The sequence below is a fragment of the Podarcis tiliguerta genome (genome assembly GCF_965153285.1).
Source record: "Podarcis tiliguerta genome assembly, chromosome: 2".
NCBI lineage: Eukaryota > Metazoa > Chordata > Lepidosauria > Squamata > Lacertidae > Podarcis > Podarcis tiliguerta.
Window position 1 is genome coordinate 19,752,592 of NC_139535.1, and position 21,197 is coordinate 19,773,788.

Consider the following 21,197-nt stretch of genomic DNA (forward strand, 5'->3'; position numbering starts at 1 on the left):
GAGGAGGAGTGGTGGCACTTGACCTCCCCTCCTCCCTGTGGTTCTTCATCTCCATTCTTAATGCATCGGCACACTTCTTGCCCTTCCATCCAACTTTTATGGTCGAGGAACCACCCATTTGGTTGAATTAAGTAGGAAGGTACAACAGTATATACCAAATATTTCTTCAAGGACTGAAGCAGAATGCACGAATAAGCCACTGACTAGCAAAATTCAGGTGACCAAGCTGAGGTGGTGTGAGAACAGGATGCTGAACTTAGATGGGCCCCAATCCAGCAGGCTCTTCTTGTGTTCATAAGCTAAGCATGGGTGCAAGGTATTCCATTAACATGATCCTAAATATCATTCATGGTTAGGGATGCTCTTTAATGGAAAAAATAAAAATTAAAGCTGGCCCTTTTCACTCTAATGAAATTCCTTATCATCACAATGGATTCCTGCTTCTGGATTCTCCCCCCAGCATATCCCTCTTGAGGCATTCATTGTTTGTGTGTGTTACAATCATGAAAGATACATGCAAGCCCCTCTCCCTGCCGGAAGTCACAGTCCTCTTATCAATAGCCCTCCATGAGTTAAAGGACATTTTTCAGAAGCAGGCAGTTTGCTATATACGGTAAATACTGGGGGTTGTATTAAGCTTTTACTTAAAAGTTGGGCTGGATCCAACTAAGTAGCTCTGCTATTGATAGCCAGTGCAAGGACTCCTGCTAGCACATTGGGATTCCTCCCCTCCACAACCCCCCCAAAAATCAGCTTGGGGTGTGTGGTTTGGACCACTCCAGAACAGCACATGGTGGGGGGTGGGGAGTCATTCTGTCAAGCAAACAGAAATGTTTGCATTGCCAAAAGGTTTGTTTTAGAGTGATGTTGAATTCCTCCCATTGAAATTAATGGCCATTACTGATGTAGGTCCGTTAATTTCAATGGATCCACTCTGAGTATAATCGAGTATAACGCACAGAACCGGAATGTACTGGAAAGGGTAGAGCTTGCCATTGGGCCCCTGTAGCCTCTTAAAATAATCAGCCAAATAGGGTTTGTGCCTCCGAGGCCATTGTAGGCTTGCTAGTCTTCTTTAAAAATACCCTTTGCCTTTAACACTTGTGTGATGGACTGAATCCAACAGGTGAAACTTGCCTTGTCACTGAATTTCCATTCCAAGGGGGCTGCCTGTGTCTTTAACAGTTGCATGACAGGCCAGAACTGATAACAATATACAGCACTGGTGTGTACAAAGTACACACCCACTATTCTTCATGTGCACAACAGAAAGGTGCGAGCAGACTTGGAATACGGGAATGTTAAGGTTTGCAAACATGCAAAATAAAGTAGCTTTGCTCAGCCCATAAAACACCATGGAGACAGTTGGACTCTCGTTTTCATCAGACACCAGCCTCCTCCAAAGCTCTTGCCAAAACTGTTGCTTCCTTTCACTGTGTGTTGTACATTTAAGCTCATAGTGGCCTAGAGTCGAGGCATTTCATCCCTGAGGAGGGCTCAGAGCTCACAGGTTGAGATGAGTGTGTCTTTCAGCCCACAGGTTCTCAGTCAGGTGCCTGTCCACTGTGGTGGGCCTCTTCAGTGGTCTATATGGTATGTTGTGACATGTCCATGCCTCCCTGCATTGACTGCTGCTTCTTAAGCCTTGGCTTTGGGGCCTGCGAGTGGCTGTTGGGGTTAAAGTGCCGTGAGTTTTGCATGGGCTCGTTTCTTCCCTTCCTTTTCCCCCGCTGTTGCAAAAGGAGCTGGGCCAGGGCTTTCCTCTCATTTTGGAGGCCGTTGCACAATTCTGTTTTGGGTTGTTGTTGTTTTTGCTTTCTGCCAATGGCTAAAAAGCGGCCGGCCCGTCTGCGCGGAAGGGGCGCTCTTTTTAGAACGTTTTAGAGCTTTCCGGGGTCTCTCAGCATCAAGGCAACGTGCTCTATTATTGGTTCCTCCCCAGGCCTGGCTGCAATTCACAAGCTCCCCCGCCTCTTCTGCAACGGAAAGGCCATGGCAAGTTGGCAAGTGCTGTGCAGCTCCAGAGCTGGGCCTCGGCGGCGGCTTCCTAGAACTCCCAAATTCTTCTACCGCAAGGTGGTCATCTCATGCCAGGCTCAGGTATACACCGAGTCCCTGAGTGCTCACGGGACCACACTCCTGCCCCGAGAAGCCCCACTGAGCAGCATTGCCCCTCTCTGCCCGCCTCCTTCCGCATCTCCACCCTCGGAGGCTGTCGAAAGCTGCTTCCCTCTGTAGAACACATCTTGCAGCTTCGAGCAGGAGCCGAGAGGTCACCACAAACACCCCACACCCCCTCTTTGGACATGCTTCCCACCCTCCCAGTCCAGTAACCACTGATCCTTCCCTCACCCATATGTCTAGGATGTACAGCACCTGCCACCCCTGGTACCAGCTTTTGAAAATCAGATGTCTGTATTGCCTCCAGTGGGGGGGAAAGGAGACTATGAAACCACATGCAATAACTCCGCCACGGCAGCCGACTCGATGCCGTCAGGCTTGGTAAAAATTTGAGGAGGAACTCCGGGAGAGTTGCACGTAGAAATCCACTCTGGCTTGGAACTTTGAGAAGACCTCTAGTGGGTCGTGCAGTGCCTGAATCAATTGTTTGTAGATTCTAAAGACGACCGGGTCTCTCTTCTGCTTCCCCGAAACAACCGCCAGGCTGCAGAATTAGCTTGCTCCTAGGCTCTTCCCTATCACACGATTGATAACTTTTGGAAGTCTTCCAACCATCGATGTGAAAAATGGGGCACCCTGGGAGACCCAGCAGAAGGCGAGAGTTGCAAAGCCATGGAGAAAGAAGATCAAAACTGCTGAGAGCGAAAGAGACCCGTTAGGTCATAAGAGGGCTCTATCTCACATGCTAAAACAAAGAACCATGCTTGCTGCCCTCTGCCTTTGTCAGTCCTTAACACAGGGATCATCATCCAGTGTGTCTGGAGCACAACAGGGCTCCCCGAATCTGACCACTAACCAGCGCCCACGGCTGCCAATTCGGAGGCAAGAGTATATGTGCAGAGGAATTGAAGGTTCATGAGGCTGGGCACAGCTTGATACCATCTATCATGTCCAAAAAAACCCCTTCCCAGTAAATACTAATTGCTAACCAGGGCATTAAACATGGATGATAACCTGGCCAGCTTTTAAGTAACCAGCCTGTAAATACACAATTGTCTCTGACAATGAGAGATTCGGTGCAAAAATAGGTGGTGGACAAACAAGAGAAATATTGGCTTTAATACCAGTAGTCGTACCTTGGAGGTTGAACGGAATCCGTTCCGGAAGTCCGTTCGACTTCCAAAGCGCAGCTTCTGATTGGCTGCAGGAGCATCCTGCAGACAATCGGAAGCCGCGCCAGATGTTCGGCTTCTGAAAATCATTCGAAAACTAGAACAATCACGTCCGGGTTTTCGATTGTTCGGGAGTCGAAACGTTCGACTTCAAAGGCGTTCAGCTTCCAAGGTTCCACTGTATAGGAATTTCCAGTGCTATTTTTCTAGAAAAAAAAGAGGTGCCGGAACTTACCACGAATGCCTCCATTGTTCTTTTAGAAAGGCAATGGTGCCCCCACCTGAGAGGTGCCGGAACCAGGTTCCAGCGAGTTCATGCTGAAAAAAAGCCCTGGAAATTTCTTTGAAAATTTCTTTGAAAAAGGCTTCTAGGAACGGATGCTAGGTTATGTTGTTAACATTTAAATATGTACATTTTGTGTGAAATTACTGATCTAGGGCACAGGATCCCATAGGCCCCATTATAAAATTATTAGTCTTGCAGTAGGTTTCAGGTAAGATTGTCACTCTTCCCTCACCCCATCCCACCTCGGCGGTGCTCCTGTGATTTTTACAGCTGCCCGACCATCAAATTCAGCAGATGGTACTCCCATCCCCCCATCAGTGAAATTTAAAAAACAAAAAAGAGCTCTGCTGGATCATACCAAAGGCCTGTCTAGTCCAGCATTCTGTTCTCACTGTGGCAAACCAGATGCCACCAGCCCAAACAAGACATGAGGGCGACAGCCCATCTCCAACTTGCAGTCAGTAGCAACTGGTACCCAGAGACACAGAGCTAGCGAGACCCTCCATCAATTTGTCTCATCATATTAATCCAGAGAAACTTTCACCTCTTGAATTCTTGCTAGTCAGACAGGTGGGGGGCGGGGAAGGAGGCAAACCCAACCTTTGGCTAAAAGATGCTCCGTTTAACATATCTGGTTTCGGAAATTCTTCCCCGGCAGAAGGCAGAAACAATCGAGATAGTCATAATTTGTGTGTCGAGTCTACTGTGGAAGCAAACACCGCAGTTCAGACAAACGTACAAGCCTCTTTTGTTCCTTACATTTGCACTAGGCGTTGGATCGGTACAGAACCGCCTGGCTGGTTCTTGTGTAGATAAACAAAAACGCCACCCTACATTTTTAGAGCAATCAAACTGCTGCATTAGCCACACCAAAGTGGCCTCCCTGGGGTACAAGCCTGGGCAGTGAATATGGAGGTTCTGGGCTGCCAGACGAACAGGACTTCACCCGTGGCCACGCTGATGCATTCCAAAGGAAAGCAGAGCCGTACATTGGCACCAGCTTGGCTGCAAGAGTTACCAGAAGGCGTTGTACAAGGCACCACCCAACCCACTTAGGGACTCCACTCTGGATTTGTGTAGGGTATACTCCTTAGCTTTCTCTTCTCCCAAAGATATCCCGCCAGGCAATGGAGATTTAGGCTCAGTGTTTTCCCTCTCCTAGATGGCCTGCCTTCAGGGTTCAAGAATAACCCCACCCAAGAGAATAGAGGCTCTTCTGGGCTGCCAATACTAGCATGAATCTTTTTTTAAAAAAATCCTGGCTGTAGAAAAAGGAAATACAGTGGTGCCTCGCAAGACGAAAAGAATCCGTTCCGCGAGTCTTTTCGTCTTGCGGTTTTTTCGTCTTGCGAAGCAAGCCCATTAGCAGATTAGCGCTATTAGCAGTTTAAGGGCTATTAACGGCGATTAAAGGCTTAAGGGATTAGCGGATTAGCTGCTAAAAGGCTATTAGCAGCTTAGCGCTTTAGAAAAAGGGGTTGGGGAGCGGAAAAACCCCTCAAAAATCGCAAGACATTTTCGTCTTGCAAAGCAAGCCCATAGAGAAATTCGTCTTGCGAAGCACCTCTGAAAACGGAAAACCCTTTCGTCTTGCGGGTTTTCCGTCTTGCGAGGCATTCGTCTTGCGGGGCACCACTGTAGCTATTTTATTGGATTAGGAGGCATTTCATACTTGGCTTGGGGGTGCAGAGAGGGCAATATTATTCTCTACCGATGCCCTGCCCTCCACTCATAAAACTCTCTGGCCAGTCTTTGCTTCACTTCCTGAAAGTCAGTTCCCCGCGTGGTATTTTTGACTCACACAGGAGCATTAACAATGCTTGGGTATGAGAGGCGAAATTCAGAACTGTTATCTTTATATATATAAATCAGGGTAAGCACACTGCTAGCAAAATTTGAGGTGTGGATTTGGGACTGGGTCCAGTCTTTGTTCTTTCAGGTGCACCCCACCTGAACTTACCGTCGCGCCTGTTTTTGTTCCCACCTTCCTCTCCACAAAACACCTGCCACCTCCACAATCTCTTTATCCTGCCACCAGGAGCAACAAAATGGTGCCTGGCAGCTGGAGGATTCACATTCGTTCCTTCAGAGGGGATAAAACTGTTGGTGCCACCGTGACTCTTCTGTTCCGGAAAACGGGGAGTTAACCCCCCCCTTCCACTCCTGGAATTCCCAATGTCTGTTTTTACCCAATTAACTGTGTTCCAGGTTGCAGCCCAGTTACATTCGTCATATAGAACTCAGTGGGAAAATTCAAAGCCTTTCCATGCTGGGTTCTGCTAAATACAGAGCGACACAATTCTGGGAACTGACCTGCGGAGGGGAGGAAAAGGCAAGAGGGGCGCTTCAGCTTATCACTCCCATGGCCAATGCAAAGCACCTGAAAGCTCATTAATTTACCATGTAGTAGCAATGCAGGCTTTGTTAAATGCCTGTCTTGGGGGGGGTAGGTATGTTAGATGGCTTGTGGATTCTGGGTGTATGTGCAAAAGGAAATGTTTTAATAACCACACAGTATGGTTTCATAGATGCCATAGCCTTCTAGCAGGTCTCTCCCATGGTTTCAGCTCGAGGTGCCACTAGAAATGAAGACATTAGTTCCTTGTTCTAGGAAAAGGGGTGACTGATTCCAGTGGCTGCAGTCCATCAATTCACATCACGGTGACCATGCCAGCTAAGCTTGATGGGAGCTGGACTCCAACATTGGGAGAGCCACAGATTCCCTGTTCTAGGACGTGGCTGGGCTCCTTATGGCCTCTCCTCCATGCTGAGGTTCCATCCTCCTGTATGAAGCTCTACACAACAGCCCACCTCTGCTCATGCCATGACGGTCTCCATAAGCAGGTTTGGAGCAGCTGCTGGCTAGCATTGTTCTTGCATTAAAAGGAGATGGAAGAGAAAGGGAAGGAGACCACAGCTTAGTGGCAGAACATATGCTTGGCATGCAGAATGCCCCATGTTCAATCCCTAGCATTGCTAGTTAAGGGATTTCAAGTAGAAAGGTTGGGGTCAGATTTTACTGAAGACCTTGAAGAGTCATTGACAGTCACCATAGTCAGTATTGGGCTAGATGAACAGACTTCGAAATAAAGGCATCTTTATTTCAGGATTCTGGGTGGCTCTCCTCTGGAAGTCCACCTGAATCTTACCACCTTCTGGAAGAACTTTTCAAAAAATTACTTTTATTATTCCATATATTTATCTAGGCTTTGGTTATATAGTTGTGTTGTATCTTTTTGTTACAATACAAAAGCATGCTATAATTTGTTTTTACCTTGTTCTTACTCAAGCTTACGGTTTTCACTTACACAAACAAAAACACAGCCCTGTTCCCATACTTGCCAGCAGCCTGAGTCAGAGTCATGTAGCAGGCAAACCTTTTTCTCATATACAGAGGGGCAGGAAAAGCTCCATCGGTTATATTTCAATATGTCAGACGGCCATTAAAGCAAGCATGGGGAAATATGTGGTCCTCCAAATGTTATGACTTCAGCTCCCATAAGCCCCAGCCAATGTAGCCAATGGTTGAGGGTGATGGGAGCTGGAGTCTACCAAATTTTGGGGGGCCACAGATTCCTTCTCTACCCCACTGCTACTCCTGCCATTAAGGGGCAATGACAGTAAAAAAGCGAGTGGCAATTCCATCCACTCTCCAAACGCAGGAAGTGGAAGCTTTGATGCATCTCTTTTGTTGCTCATTGTTCCTAAACCACTGAAGAGAACCAAGAATACAAGTTTTGTGCGGTTGTGTTTGACATTTGTACAGCTTTCCTTGGCGAGTCTGTTTCTAAAAAAATATTCTTTACGTCGATGGCATCTTGCTGGTGGAGTGGGTTTGTGGATTGCAGTTTGTGAAAGAGAAATAAAACTTCTACCTTTGGAGTCTGATCTTTGTAGCATTCAGTTTTTCACGTTCTGATCAAAGGGGCTGGGGACTGATTTGTTTTCTTTAAAACGGAGGACGTTGAGAAGTCTGTCATTTATACGGAATGGTAAAATCTGAAACTTGATCATGTTACAAAGAAACCACCAAATAGTCTTGGCAGGCTTTGCTTGTGCTAGTCTGAGATTTTACTGGAATGGGAGTAAGGCTCATTTACGGCACCAGTGGCGCTCAGGGCCATAGTGTAAGAAGAGAACGTGTTCTTCATGCAGCAGAGACCAGGTTCAGCCTCTGACAACTCCAGGCTGAGCCCAGGAACACTTGTATCTGAAACCCTGCAAAGGCTCTGCCAGCCTCTGGGCACAATACTCAACTAGATGGACCAATGATCTTTCTGACTCTGTAAAAAGGAGCTTTCCTAGACTCCAGTCTCCCTACTGCTGGCACTATTCCCTTCTTCAAAAAGAAGTACTTTGCTAATTTGTATTAATTAATTAATTATTATTATTATTATTAGGTTCTTCAAAAAGGATTTAAGGGTGATGTCATAACCCAAATGAGATAAAAAGGATGGTCCAAGTCCAACCAGAGGCTTTTCGAGCCATAATTTTCTACCAAGGGCTGATAAACTCCTCGTTGGTTAAATGTACAAGTAGTCCCTTACCCAGGCCAAATACCAAAACCTTTAACATCACTTTGTAGTACCTGGAGTTTCCTCTCCCAACCCTTTATTTATTTTTATTTTGCAGGGAAACCCTTGTCACATTTGAAAACGTTCTTTGATGTCTTAATGTATCTCAGTGTTCCCCAACCTTGGGCCTCCAGCTGTTTTTGGACTACAATTCCCATCATCCTTGACCACTGGTCTTGCTAGCGAAAACGGCCCCTCTTGCTTTCCACTCCATGCATTAAGATTCTTCCATTCTGGCCTCTCTAGCTGACCAATAGGCCTGTAAACCTATCCCAGCGGTAGCATTGTTTTATAGCTACATAGTGGACAACAGGGGAGATCACAGCATGCTGCAGCCCTCCAACATGAGACACAATAATGCACACAACTAAGAAGTCTCTTTCCACTTCTTACACACACACTTTGGCGATGCTCTGCTGCAGCCTGGCTCCAGATGGCAGCAAGCGCCAAAATGCAAGCAAGGCTGTGCACACATTTCCCAGTCGCTCTTCTTTGTTCTTTCCAAAGCAGCCTAACTGCAGGTAGCACTCTAACACTTACATGCTGCACAACAAACCATAAGCTGCATTCTTTTAACACGAGTGGTGGGGATGGGTGGAACGAGGGGAGAGATAGGAGGAAAGGGGGGAAATTATGTAGGTCTTGATTTTGTTTGGGACAAATGCTGGCCTTTCCATCCTTTAAAGAAGAATAAGCTGTAGGTTTTTAAACAGCAATCCTCATTCTGAAGGAAGTAAACAATGCTTGTTTCCTATTATTAGTGTGTGTATGTTTGCCAATGGGACGCAGGTGGCGCTGTGGGTTAAACCACAGAGCCTAGGACTTGCCGATCAGAAGGTCGGCAGTTCGAATCCCTGCGACGGGGTGAGCTCCCGTTGCTTGGTCCCTGCTCCTGCCAACCTAGCAGTTCAAAAGCACAAAGTGCAAGTAGATAAATAGGTACCGCTCCAGCGGGAAGGTAAACGGCGTTTCCGTGTGCTGCTCTGGTTCGCCAAAAGCGGCTTAGTCATGCTGGCCACATGACCCGGAAGCTGTACGCCGCAACCCCAGTCGGCCACAACTGGACCTAATGGTCAGGGGGCCCTTTACCTTTATGTCTGCCAACAAGAGCCCTGATTCTGCCTCTCGTAAGTTTCACTTGCTGCTGCTGCTAGAAAGCAGGAATCTCTGGCCCACGGCCCTTGCAGGAGACTGCTCTAGACCCCTCTGCAGCCACCCTCTTTAGAAGAAAAGGAAAAAGTGGCCAATTAATATGGTAGTGCCCAGGTCTGCAAACTCACTCAAGTGGCCTGGACCTATGTGTATAACACAAAACTAGATTCACCCCACCTCATAAACATTCCTCTAGTCTGAACTCAGCTTGCACCTCTGCACCATAATACAGCCTGAAAACAGGATGAACTTGATGCCTGCAATCTTATGCCAGTTATCTCACTGCAGTAACTCAACAAGGCTCTCCGGTTACCCTGTTGACAGAAAGCCATTGTAAAGATAACCATCTGCCACTACTAAGAGAGCACTTGTTCCAACTCTGTGCCTCTTGCCGTAAGTTAAACGGCACCAGTCCAGCGGTTATCAAATCAATCTTACTACTAAATTACTAGGCCTGAAAACAAGGAAGGTACACCTTTATCGGATCAATTCGTATCAGCAGAGAAGAGGACAAGCTTTCAGATCGCACAAAGCCACTTCAGATAAGACGGGAGGAGGAGCTGGCTGCCAGCTGTAGACAACATTTTAAACCAGCATTACAACTACAACCTTGCACACACATGCCCCCCACATCCTGGCATCATGGATAATGCCAGCTGGTGACTGGGGTGAGGCCTTCTCAGCAGTGGCACCTTGCTTATGGGACCCTCTGTCCAGGGAGGCTCCCATGCCTGCCCGCCCTTCAGTCTGTCCATCACTCGGGGAAGGCCTTTGTCTTTTCCCCAGGCTTTCCTTAAAACAGATTTTTATAAATTGCTGCCACTTTGGAAGCTGCGTTTTCATCTTATTGCCATTTAGTTATTTATTTAATCACATAAAAGTTACCCTGAGAATATTTATATGGAAGGGTGGCCTGGACGGTTTTAAAAATTACTCTCAGTTCAATAGAAGGCACAGAATAAGCAAAGGGATCCTTATCTGAAACCCATTCAGCAACAGCTGTTTATGCTTAAAGGTTCTGATTTTATATATATACAGTGGTACCTCGGTTTATGAACTTAATCCTTTCCAGAAGTCCATTCTTAAACCAAATTGGTTCTTAAACCGAGGCACGCTTTCCCTAATGAGGCCTCCCACTGCCGGTGCCCTTCCACTGTTTGGCTTCCGTTATTAGACCGAGGTAAAGTTCGCAAACCAGGACACTACTTCCAGTTTTGTGGAGTACGTAAACCGAATAGTTCGTAAACAGGGCTGTTCTTAAACCCAGGTACCACTATATATATATATATATATATATATATATATATATGTATGTGTGTGTGTGTGTGTTTAGAAAAGCAATAGTGAAAAGCCAAAGCACATTTTTTCATTAGTCATTTGTGTTTCATAGATATACGGATTAAAGGAGAGAATCCTACGCTGCTTTACCCCCCAGAAGAGTGCCATTATCTTGAGTGCCAAAGGCAACCATTGGCAAGCAATTGCTTAGTGCTGCAAGGAGCATAAACCACACAGCATGAGGAGCGCATGCATCCCATTGGAGTTAATGGGAGTGCAGCCCTCCCGCCGATTTCAGTAGGAGTTGGGTGTGCCTAAGCTTTTTCCGGCCTGGACCCCAAGCCAGCCCTGACTCGCGTTGCCATGGCGCAACCATGTGTACACAATTGCTGGTTCACAGCCTGTGGAGGCTGCATTTATCAGGGCAAACATAAACTCTAGAACCCAGGTTTCCCTCGCTGCTACCTTCATTGCTGCACGGCACCAAAAGTTCCAAAAATTGCTTTTGCTGCCCTGTGAAGACCGCAGGAGGTATAAAGGAAGCCTCTCCCTTTCACATCCTTCAGCAGCAGCCCTGTGAGCATCCGGCCAGTAGGAGACGAGACGCTTCTTCCCGCAGCAAGAACCTGGCAGAGACCTGCTTCTGGCTGTCAAAAGCCATCGCTTCCACTTGACCGGGGCAGGCGGTACCTGCTGAGCTGAGGCAAACGCTTCGGATGCCTTGTCACTGCTTGTTTTTGTCCTGCGGCAAGGCGAGGCCCAGAAGACAAAGGGTCTTCAGGAAAAAAGGTGGCGGAGGAGCCGTGAGCACAGTGCGGGAGGAAGGGGAGCCGGCGGCCGGGAGGAGGAGCTGGTGCAGGTGGAGGTGGAGAGGCAATCGGTGCACCAGTTGCTGCTTCAGGCGCAGCTTCTTTAGCAAAGCATCTTCGAGGACCTGTCAAGAGGGTGGGAGGGGAAGGCGTCATCATTACAACTTTCTACAGGAAAGTGCCTAACAGTCCTTATTATACTTTGGGGGCGGGGAGCTTTTTGTCTAGCCCAGGCTTCCTCCAACTCGGCCCACTGTATGTTTTTGGCGGACAACTCCCATCGTCCCCTAGCTAGCAGGACCAGTGGTCAGGGACGATGGGAATTGTAGTCTCAAAACATCTGGAGCGCCAAGGTTGAGGAAGCCTGGCATAGCCCAAGAGAGGGCGCCAAGTCTCATTTTTATCCTGGCCAAGCTTGGACGGTTCGTTACAGAATAGTGACTAATTCGCCCCCAGCAGGACCTGGAGCTTGGAAGGGTCTCATGTCCAAGCACAGTAGGAAGATCAACTGAGCTCCAAATCAGATGTGGTGTGGAAGGTCTTACAGTCTGGTTCTTTCTTTGATTTTTTTTTTTAAATACAGTGGTGCCCCGCAAGACGAATGCCTCGCAAGACAGAAAACCCGCAAGACGAAAGGGTTTTCCGTCTGCAGAGGCGCTTCGCAAGACAAATTTCCCTATGGGCTTGCTTCGCAAGACGAAAAATGACGAAAATTTTCGGGGTTTTTTTTGGCTCCAAAACCCCTAATTTTGGATCGCTAAGCTGCTAAAAGCATTTTAGCAGCAAAACCGCTAGTCCCCCCCCTTAAAAAGCGTTTTTAGCCCTTTTTTAGCCAATAGCGCTAATAGCGCTACTCCGTCAATGGGCTTGCTTCGCAAGACGAAAAAACCGCAAGACGAAAAGACCCGCGGAACGGATTCTTTTCATCTTGCGAGGCACCACTGTACCTTTACACCACCCCCATTCAGTTGCTTTGAAGTTCATTTTATTCTGTGAACCGCCCTGAGATCTTATGAAGGGCAGTATATATATATCAAATAAATAAGGAATTAGACCTGTGTGGTACCCGTCTGCCCCTGTTAAGTTAGTAACGGCTTGGGGAGTTGCGAGGTCTGGGGGGAAAGCATGGAAGCAAAGAGTTTATTTTGTTTTATTTAATAGATTTTTATACCGCTCTTCAAGGATCACAGGGTGGTTTACAATAATAATAATAATAATAATAATAATAATAATAATAATAATAATGCATCCCATCCTAATAAACGAAAAGGAGGCCCTACTCCAGGCATGTCCCTGCCATCAGAAGTTAGGAGGGAGCCGGAGCAATGGAGCAGTTAGAGTGTTTGATTAGGATTGGGGAGAAACAGATGCGTTTCCATTGGGCCCCAATTTTACAAGGAAAGGCTCCTGGAGCACAAAGAGAAGTTGGAAGGCTGTAGCCAGGAATGTCAGCTACTTGTATGGCCATAAAGCAGAGATGAGGAGCCACATGTTGTTGGACTCCCATCAGCCCCAGATGGCAGGGCAAAAGGTTCCCCAATGGATGTAAAATTTGATTGCTGCTGCTATCTCCCAAGTGGTATAGCCTTGGCTTGTGGAGACATAGATTTGACTGTGCCAAGGCACTGCTCAGTCAGGTTCCTTCCTTCTATCCTGCTCCATCGCTCTGTAGATCCCCGACACCAAGATAGGAGGCAGCATCAGAGCAGTTTGGTACCTGTGTGCGAGGCAGGGTACTCTCAGCGGGCAAGAGGAAGGGCTCCCCCAGGACAGACCCCACACGGGAGGAATACACGTGGTCCCCCAGCGCAGGGCTCAGCAGCAGTATCAGGCTGACCAGGAGTTGGTTAGTGAAGGCTGCCAAAAGGACAAAGGAGAGATGAGGAGGGGGCCTCAGGGTAGACTTTCCCAACAATGCTTCACACTGTGATCCTCGCAATCCAAGCTCTTTTTAAAACCCGAGTAAGACAAATGGACAGCGTCAAAAAACAAGAACTATGATAGCCTGATCTTGTACCCAAGGAACCCAGATTTCTGCAGTCCAAAATAAGGAAAGGAAGCAAAAGGACAGAACCCTAGACTGCAGAGGTTTGCTCCGTATTACCGTAATTTGCAAAACGAAACACTTTAAATGTGCAAAAAGGGGGGGAAAGGGCAGGCAAGCATTTCTGGGGGGCAAGGCTAAGATGGTAAGAGGAAAGGAAGAGAAAGAGCCTTAAAATAAGAGAAGGAAAAGGGAAGGCAGAGAGGGACAGGGAAATCAACTGGTCATGAACACCCCATCGCCTAATTATAAAAGGACCTAACCCAGTTTCATTTGGCTTCCGGCCCGTCAAGTAAACGACTATGCAGTAATGTACAGGAGAGGTTTCTCTACAGTCATGAGAGCTAGAAACCTGATCAACTGTAAAAAGAAGAGGTGGCTAAGGGTTTGCTATCTCAGGTTCCAAAGTGTATGCTGGGCTACCTGGAGAGCTTTTTGATCAAAAAGTTTATACAGTGGTGCCTCGCAAGACGAAAAGAATCCGTTCCGCGAGTCTTTTCGTCTTGCGGTTTTTTCGTCTTGCGAAGCAAGCCCATTGACGGATTAGCGCTATTAGCGCTATTGGCACTTTAAGGGCTAAAAACGGCTTTTTAAGGCTTAAGGGATTAGCGGTTTTGCTGCTAAAATGCTTTTAGCAGCTTAGCGATTCAGAAAAAGGGGTTTTGGAGCAAAAAAAATAAATCAAAATTTTTCGTCAATTTTCGTCTTGCGAAGCGCCTCTGCAGATGGAAAACCCTTTCGTCTTGCGGGTTTTCCGTCTTGCGAGGCATTCGTCTTGCAGGGCACCACTGTACATTTTATAAATGGGGAAAATCTTGGGGGAGTAGTTGTAATTGAGGGAACTTGTGTCAGGTTCTCAGCTTGCTTTCCATATCACAGCGCCCCTTTCCAGTTATTCCTGCAACTGTCTCTGTGCCACGGGGCCTCCGTCACGCACCTGTCAGTGGCTGTAGCTGCACCAAGGCGCAGCCTTCGCGGGAGTCCAGCACCTTATAGAGTGTCTGTGTTTTTCTAACCTCCTTCCTCTGGAGGCTGCCTCGAGAAGGGGAAGCCACTGGCACCACCTGCAACCCACACAGAAGCCCGGAGTCAGTGTGTTTCCTGACGGCCAATGGTAACTGCAGCAGCTAAAGTAACCCCTGCGCCCAGTCCAGGCAACCGGATCCCAGAGGAAGCGAGACCAAACTTTTCAGGCCCTGCAAGGACTCCGCTGAACGAGCTGCCCGCAGCAGCAGGCAAATTCTCTAGAGTCAAATCCTCTCCTCCCTCCCTGTTAAAAACCTATCCTCACCAGCTTATGGTCTTCGACCTGTATCAGTTTGAGACAGGTACGAATTTCCCCTTCCGAGGCTGCAGGGATCCTGGTAGTGACAGCGCTGCAAAGAGAAGGTTTTCTGTCAGGCCACACACACACCAAACTGGGCCTACAACGCTTTGAAGGAAATGGGGAAGGCAGAATGGGAACCTAAAGTCTTTTTGCTGAGGGATCCCCACCCTACCATGGAAACGGGAAGCGATTAGGAAGTCTTCATCTCACCAGTAGGTAGCGGCTGGATCTCCTGCTCTCCTACATCGGGCGTAGAAATCCTGGAGGCGCTGGGTGGTGCTTGGGCAACCTGAGAGCAGAACAAGTCCAGAACTCTCCCTAGGGAGAGGCAAAATCCTTTATTATCTGTGATTCTCTGACACAGGCCATGAGTAAGTAATCCCGTGGACAGAATAGTGCCTTGCTTAAAACCATGCAAGGTGGCATCAATGGTCACAAAGGTCACAACAGCTACAAGTTCCCGCCAGTATCTGAGGCTATTTTATATACCTCTGTCATGTCTCCCCACCCTGTTGTCCCTTTTCCTTTCTCCCCGCTGCAATAATTTTTATTAAGATTTCTACAATTATAACAAATACTGCAACAAACGTTGCACAACCGTGAAACAAACCAAAGCAAAAACAAAAAATACATTTATGAAAAACAACAACAAACAAATATACAACACAAACTTAATTATTTAAAAATCCAACCTTATATTACTTGACCTCCTCTAGTCCCTCCTTTCTGAATTTCCTTGTGTCTGAATGTAACAGCTTTCCAATATCATTATTAAACAACAATATTCCAATTATAATCAAATTTATTCACTTTTCTTAGTGTTCTAAATCCCATTTATTTAAATAAATCCTAATTTGATCCTAGGCCTATTTGGTACTTTCAAGTAATTTCTAATTTTTAATATTACAATATTTATTCAAATAGTCCTTGACTGTTGTCCCTTTTTCTAAGCGAGTAATCTCCAAGCGTTATATAACCTCCCTTATAGGGAGTTGCTCCAGCCTCGCAATCGTTTGACTTCCAAGAGCCAATCACGAATCTTTCCACTAGCCCTTGGCAACCATTTTTATTTTATTTTTGCAAACAGAAGTTCTGAAGTGAATTCAGAGCACGCAATCATATCCGGAAAACTGGAGCTGTAGTACAGATCAGCTGTCTAACCTCTGTGCTATGGCTTCTCTTGCAATACAGCAGTTTAATCGGATTTTACTGAATGCATTCTTTTTTTTTTTAATCATTTTTATTAAGTTTTACAATAAGTATAAAGCAACAAAGATAAGAAAAAACAGACCACAACACAACAAGAATGAAAAAATACAATAACACACAAACACAAAACAGCAAAAAATATAAAAAAATAAAAACAATTTTTATCCTCATTATATTTTTGGCATTAACTTATTTCTGCGACCTCCCCAGACCTCCCTTCCCTGTATTCCAGATCATATATTCTATCAGCAAATTCCTCCCCTCTGTCTTAATATGATTTTGTCAAAATTTTAATATCAGGGCATGGTCTGGAGGTGCAGGATGGGAAGCTGAAGCAAAGCAGTATCTGGATGGGAGCACATGCATGCCGCCTTAAGTTCTATGGTGGAAGAAAGGTGGGGTTAAAATCAGTAACACCCATCCTGTACACAGCCTGTTGTCATTCTCTCCAAAACCTTGTCTCCGTTTACTTACTTTACTGCAGCTTTTATCACATCGAGGTTCTGTGGGAAGCCAAGCTTCTGGCTTAGATCCGGTAAAAGAGACAGCAAAGTCAGCTCCCCCGGTTTGCCTGTTGTTGGCAGAGAAGGAGGGGGAAATTAATAATGCCACACAGAAGCTAGCCATTACTCACGGCTGCAAAGAAGAGGCTTGTTTTGGCAAAGGCTTGCCAGCCCTTCCCACCCTGGTCCAGCTTTACTTTGGGAGCTCAGTTATTTACTTATTATTTCACAAAATGTGTATACCACTTGATTGTAGAAAAAAACCTCGAAGCAGTTTACAAAAAAAGATTTAAAAAATTATCACTAAAAAAAATTACAACGGCAATTTAAAACATACAGAAAGTTAAAACCATAATAGAATAAACTAAAACAAATTAAAACTCATACAAACTTTCTGAACATCTGGATAAAGGTAAAGGTAAAGGGACCCCTGACCATTAGGTCCAGTCATGTCCGACTCTGGGGTTGCGGCGCTCATCTCGCTTTATTGGCCGAGGGAGCCGGCCTACAGCTTCCGGGTCATGTGGCCAGCATGACTAAGCCGCTTCTGGCAAACCAGAGCAGCGCACGGAAACGCCGTTTACCTTCCCGCCGGAGTGGTACCTATTTATCTATTTGCACTTTGACATGCTTTCGAACTGCTAGGTTGGCAGGAGCAGGGACCGAGCAATGGGAGCTCACCCCGTCGCGGGGATTCAAACTGCCGACCTTCTGATTGGCAAGTACTATGCTCTGTAGTTGAACCCACAGCGCAACATCTGGATAGGCTTGTCTAAATAAGAATGCCTCCAGCAGAATAGAGTGAAGGTGTCTGACTGATATCAACAGGCAGGGAGTTCCCAAGTGTCGGTGCCGCCACACGAAATGATCAAGTTCTGACAGATGCAGTGTGAATATTATGTGGCATCTGTAAAAGTTCCAATTCTGCCAATCAAAGCAGTTCAGCGAGCACATGTGGGGTAAGGCAATCTCACAGGTAAACTAGTCAAGTGTTGTTAAGGGCTTTATACACTAATAGTAACACCTTGAACTCAGCCTGGTAGTGGATCAGCAATCAGTGCAGACCTCTGAGTACAGGTGTTATATGCTGATAAGGCCTCCCTCCTGTCAGTAATTGTGCTGCAGCATTCTGCCCTAACTGCCAAGCGCAAGGGGAGGCCACATACAACACATATTTAATCTGTACACTACAGGCATATCTGTATGTATTTCTAAAGGCATTTCTATAATCCTGCATTTCCACTTTAAAAGGAAATGCCCAAGGGACGCAACCTCACAGGATCCAAACACATCAAAATGTAACGCCACATACCTGTCACAGGTAAGCCAGGGGGTTTGCTGATGGCCACCAGTGAACCTGAAATGCAAAAGAACCAGGAGCCTCAGGGACAAATGGTGATTGCTGGAGTCTTCAAAACAACTTGAACACATGTCAACAACCTCTGCCACAATGCAGAATCGAAAGGAGGCTCTGGGTGGAATTTTCCATGCTCGGGGAAAGGGGCTTCTTGTATAAGCAGAAATCCCTGTTCCTCTCCACCATCTCTATATTTCCTTTCCCTTTCAAATGTATGCCCCCTTCTCCCCAACAACTTTTTTTTGATAGCAGCATTCTAAACAAAAGACACCAAATTCAGAGGGATCGGGACAGGGCTGTGGAGAGAGAGAATACATAAACACACAAAGGTGTGCTATGCAAGCTACATTCTGCACACTTTCAGCCTAAGCAGAATGGGGATCTACTGCAAGTTTCACAATCTTCCGCTAGAGCAGCCAAGGCTAATAGGCCAGTTTTTACTCTCAACGTTTTTTTCCATTCGCTTATACCAGGTCTATACAATTAGGAAGAATGCAGCTCACTAACCATGTATGGCAGACCAACAGAGGATCTATACACCTATTTTTACTGCCCGTACCTTGCTTGGGCTGAAAACCCAGCATAAGTTGTCAAGTGCAGTATCTGGAAAGCCATCATAGATGGCTTGAGAGCTGCATTCAGCTTGGTGAGCACAAGTTGTGCAGGCAGGTCTGAATTATAACGCTCTAGGGCTAAGCTATGTGAAACTGCGTCTTCACCCACCCCACTAGAATACTAAATCTGTCCCAATTTGTCCACAACCTTCTTAAAATGCAGCACCCCAAACCAGACACAGTACAGTCATCCCTTGGAAGTCAAACAGAATCCGTTCCGGAAGTCTGTTCAATTTCCAAAATGTTCGAAAACCAAACTGTGGCTTCTGATTGGCTGCAGGATATCTGGGTTCCAAAAGAACGTTCACAAACCAGAACGATCACTTCTGGGTTTGCAGCATTCGGGAGCCAAAACATCTGAGTTCCAGGCTGTTCAGGATCCAAGGTACGACTGTATTCCAGCAAGTTGAGGTCTGATTTGTGCAGAATGAACGGGAACAATTACTTCCAGCAAGTTAGAAATTATGGTTCTATTAATGCATCCTCAAATCTTATTAGCCTTCCTTGCAGCTGCATCACACTTACTGATTCATGTGCTGCTTGTGGTAACAACAACAACAACAACAATAATTTATTATTTATACCCCGCCCATCTGGCTGAGTCTCCCCAGCCACTCTGGGCAGCTCCCAATCACATGTTAAAAACAGTACAGCATTAAATCTGAAGGCTGCCTTCAGATGTCTTTTAAAGATAGGATAACTGCTTATTTCCTTCACATCTGAAGGGAGGGTTTCCACAGGGTGGGCGCCACTATCGAGAAGGCCCTCTGTCTGGTTCCCTGTAACCTCACTTCTTGCAGGGAGGGAACCACCAGAAGGCCCTTGGTGCTGGACCTCAGTGTCCGGGCAGAATGATGGGGGTGGAGACGCTCCTTCAGGTATACAGGACCGAGGCCGTTTAGGGCTTTAAAGGTCAGCACCAACACTTTGAATTGTGCTCAGAAACGTACTGGGAGCCAATGCAGATCTCTCGGGACCGGTGTTATGTGGTCCCGGTGACCACTCCCAGTCACCAATCTAGCTGCCGCATTCTGGATTAAGGCTACAATCCCAAGATCCTTTTCACATGTCGTTCTAGTGCTATGAGAAATGACAGACATACCATCTGCATGCACTACTGATGCTTCCAGCAGGTTCAACGTTTCCTCGGGGCTGAGTGATCTTGTGGGACTCAAGATGCTTCCTTCACTGGAGTTGTCTGTGACTGGCTTCCGTGAGCCTCTTTGCTTCTGCAGCAACTGATACCTACAAAATAAGAAACTGTAAATAATCACCAATATATAGCCAGCTGTCCTTAAGCTCCATACTTTCCTCTCCCATTCTGACACTGGCTCCTTCTACACACAGCTTGCCTGCCCTTCTTAACTTCCTCTAACAATACATAAATAGTGATCTGGATTTATATCTTCCATCTATGAGAGAAGCTGCTAACAACAGCTTTGGATTATATAATGGGTCTGTGCCCATCAAGGGGCTCAGAATACAGAGTGATCAAGTAAACGAGTTTACGCGGGGGGAGAAAAACGAAATTGGGATATGTATGTAGAGAATTGGTTATTATGATTATGGGCAACAGCCAGCAAAAGGGACCCTAGGGAGCCAGTTTTAAAACAGATGTAGTGATGGTGTTCTTTTACGCCTCCATCTCCATCTCTCTCACAGGGTAGTTGTAACATCAGAAAGGAGAGACACACTAGCTCTCTAAATCTAACTGAAATCAGTAAGACATGCGAATGAGCACATTTAGGGCCAGTGGGGAGAGAGGACTTATTATTTACCACACAACACTTTTCACAAACTCGACCCCTATCCAACCAGATCTCAAACACCTTCTGATTCCCTCCCTGCCCCCTTCTCAAATATCTCCCTTCACTTGCACCCAGTGCCATCCAATATTCTCTCCACCACCTCAACTGACAGCCTCTCCCCAAGTTCCCAACTCGTCAGTCAAACCACCTGCAGGGTTTTTGTTCGGTGGGGCAAAAGTGGCTCAATGTTGCATTAAAAAAACCAAAAAAACCCATTACCTACTTTAGATCTTCTGTCTCCTAATACCAGGTTGCACTTACTGATTAAAGCAAAAGGCACTCTGCACGTGCTTGGAGGCGTTTTTTTCTTTATCCATACTTTTCAGAATTAGACCTTAACACTAGAAATAGGTTATTGGGGCTAAGCCCCAAAGGAACCCTGGCTCAACCCTGTACACCTCTGTCCATTTCACAGGATGCTGGTGCGTCATGGAAGAGTCAGGAGCTTCCTTCCAGTAACTTAAATCTGTATCCAAAAGAAACGTCTGGGCCTCATTATCACTGCAGCCACCTTTTGTTTCCAGCTTTGGAAGCTCAACAGGTGATGCCTCCCTCCTATCACTTCCATCCCCTGTGTTGGGGGACGACGACCAAACCACCCCTGTTGAATTTCTGCCTGGCACAGGCTGAGAGGTGGCTGGCCGAAGAGAGTGGGATACACAGTGGGGGGGGGGGAGACAAACCGACTCCCTGCCCAGTTTCCTCAAGAGCCTCTTACCAAGCGCGGGAGCTGAACGGCCTTCCGCACCCGCAGAGGAGGCACCAACGGCTCGAGCGGAACATCGCGACCCTGAGGAGAGCAGAAGGCTCCATTCAGACCCACGCGCGCGCAAAACGGCGAAGGATAAACCAGGAAAGGGCTCGCTAGGTCCGCTGGGAAATGTAGTTTCGCATTGGCGCGGCTCCCCCCGCCTTCCCTTCTCCTACTAACTAGGCGATTGGT

At 46.7% G+C, this 21,197-nt stretch overlaps 2 protein-coding genes across 4 annotated transcripts in view; one reads left to right on the forward strand and one right to left on the reverse strand.

Moving 5' to 3' along the window:
• TTLL3 (tubulin tyrosine ligase like 3) overlaps positions 1 to 7,467 on the forward strand; it is a 35,371-nt gene extending 27,904 nt beyond the window's left edge. The window contains exons 16-18 of one of the 2 annotated variants that reach the window (XM_083424902.1): positions 1,943 to 2,100; positions 2,365 to 4,864; positions 5,221 to 7,467. In XM_083424902.1, the coding sequence (XP_083281028.1) occupies positions 1,943 to 2,100; positions 2,365 to 2,514 (308 nt within the window). In that variant the 3' untranslated portion in view covers positions 2,515 to 4,864; positions 5,221 to 7,467. Of the gene's footprint in view, positions 1 to 1,942; positions 4,865 to 5,220 lie in introns of those variants that run through there. The other variant, XM_083424903.1, reaches the window with a different exon arrangement.
• Positions 7,468 to 9,764: 2,297 nt separating this feature from the next.
• Positions 9,765 to 21,173, reverse strand: RPUSD3 (RNA pseudouridine synthase D3). 2 transcript variants are annotated; one of them, XM_083426484.1, is made up of 9 exons: positions 20,973 to 21,173; positions 19,549 to 19,691; positions 17,788 to 17,832; positions 16,447 to 16,543; positions 14,974 to 15,081; positions 14,728 to 14,812; positions 14,374 to 14,500; positions 13,110 to 13,249; positions 9,765 to 11,517 (listed from the first exon to the last, which is right to left on the reverse strand). In XM_083426484.1, exons 1-9 carry the CDS (start codon positions 21,065 to 21,067, stop codon positions 11,308 to 11,310), a joined length of 1,050 nt encoding a protein of 349 aa, XP_083282610.1. In that variant the 5' UTR covers positions 21,068 to 21,173; the 3' UTR covers positions 9,765 to 11,307. The 2 variants fall into 2 exon arrangements, with proteins under 2 accessions (XP_083282610.1, XP_083282611.1); XM_083426485.1 differs by lacking the exon at positions 13,110 to 13,249 and having other exon boundaries at positions 20,973 to 21,141.
• Between the last annotated feature and the right edge of the window lie 24 nt (positions 21,174 to 21,197).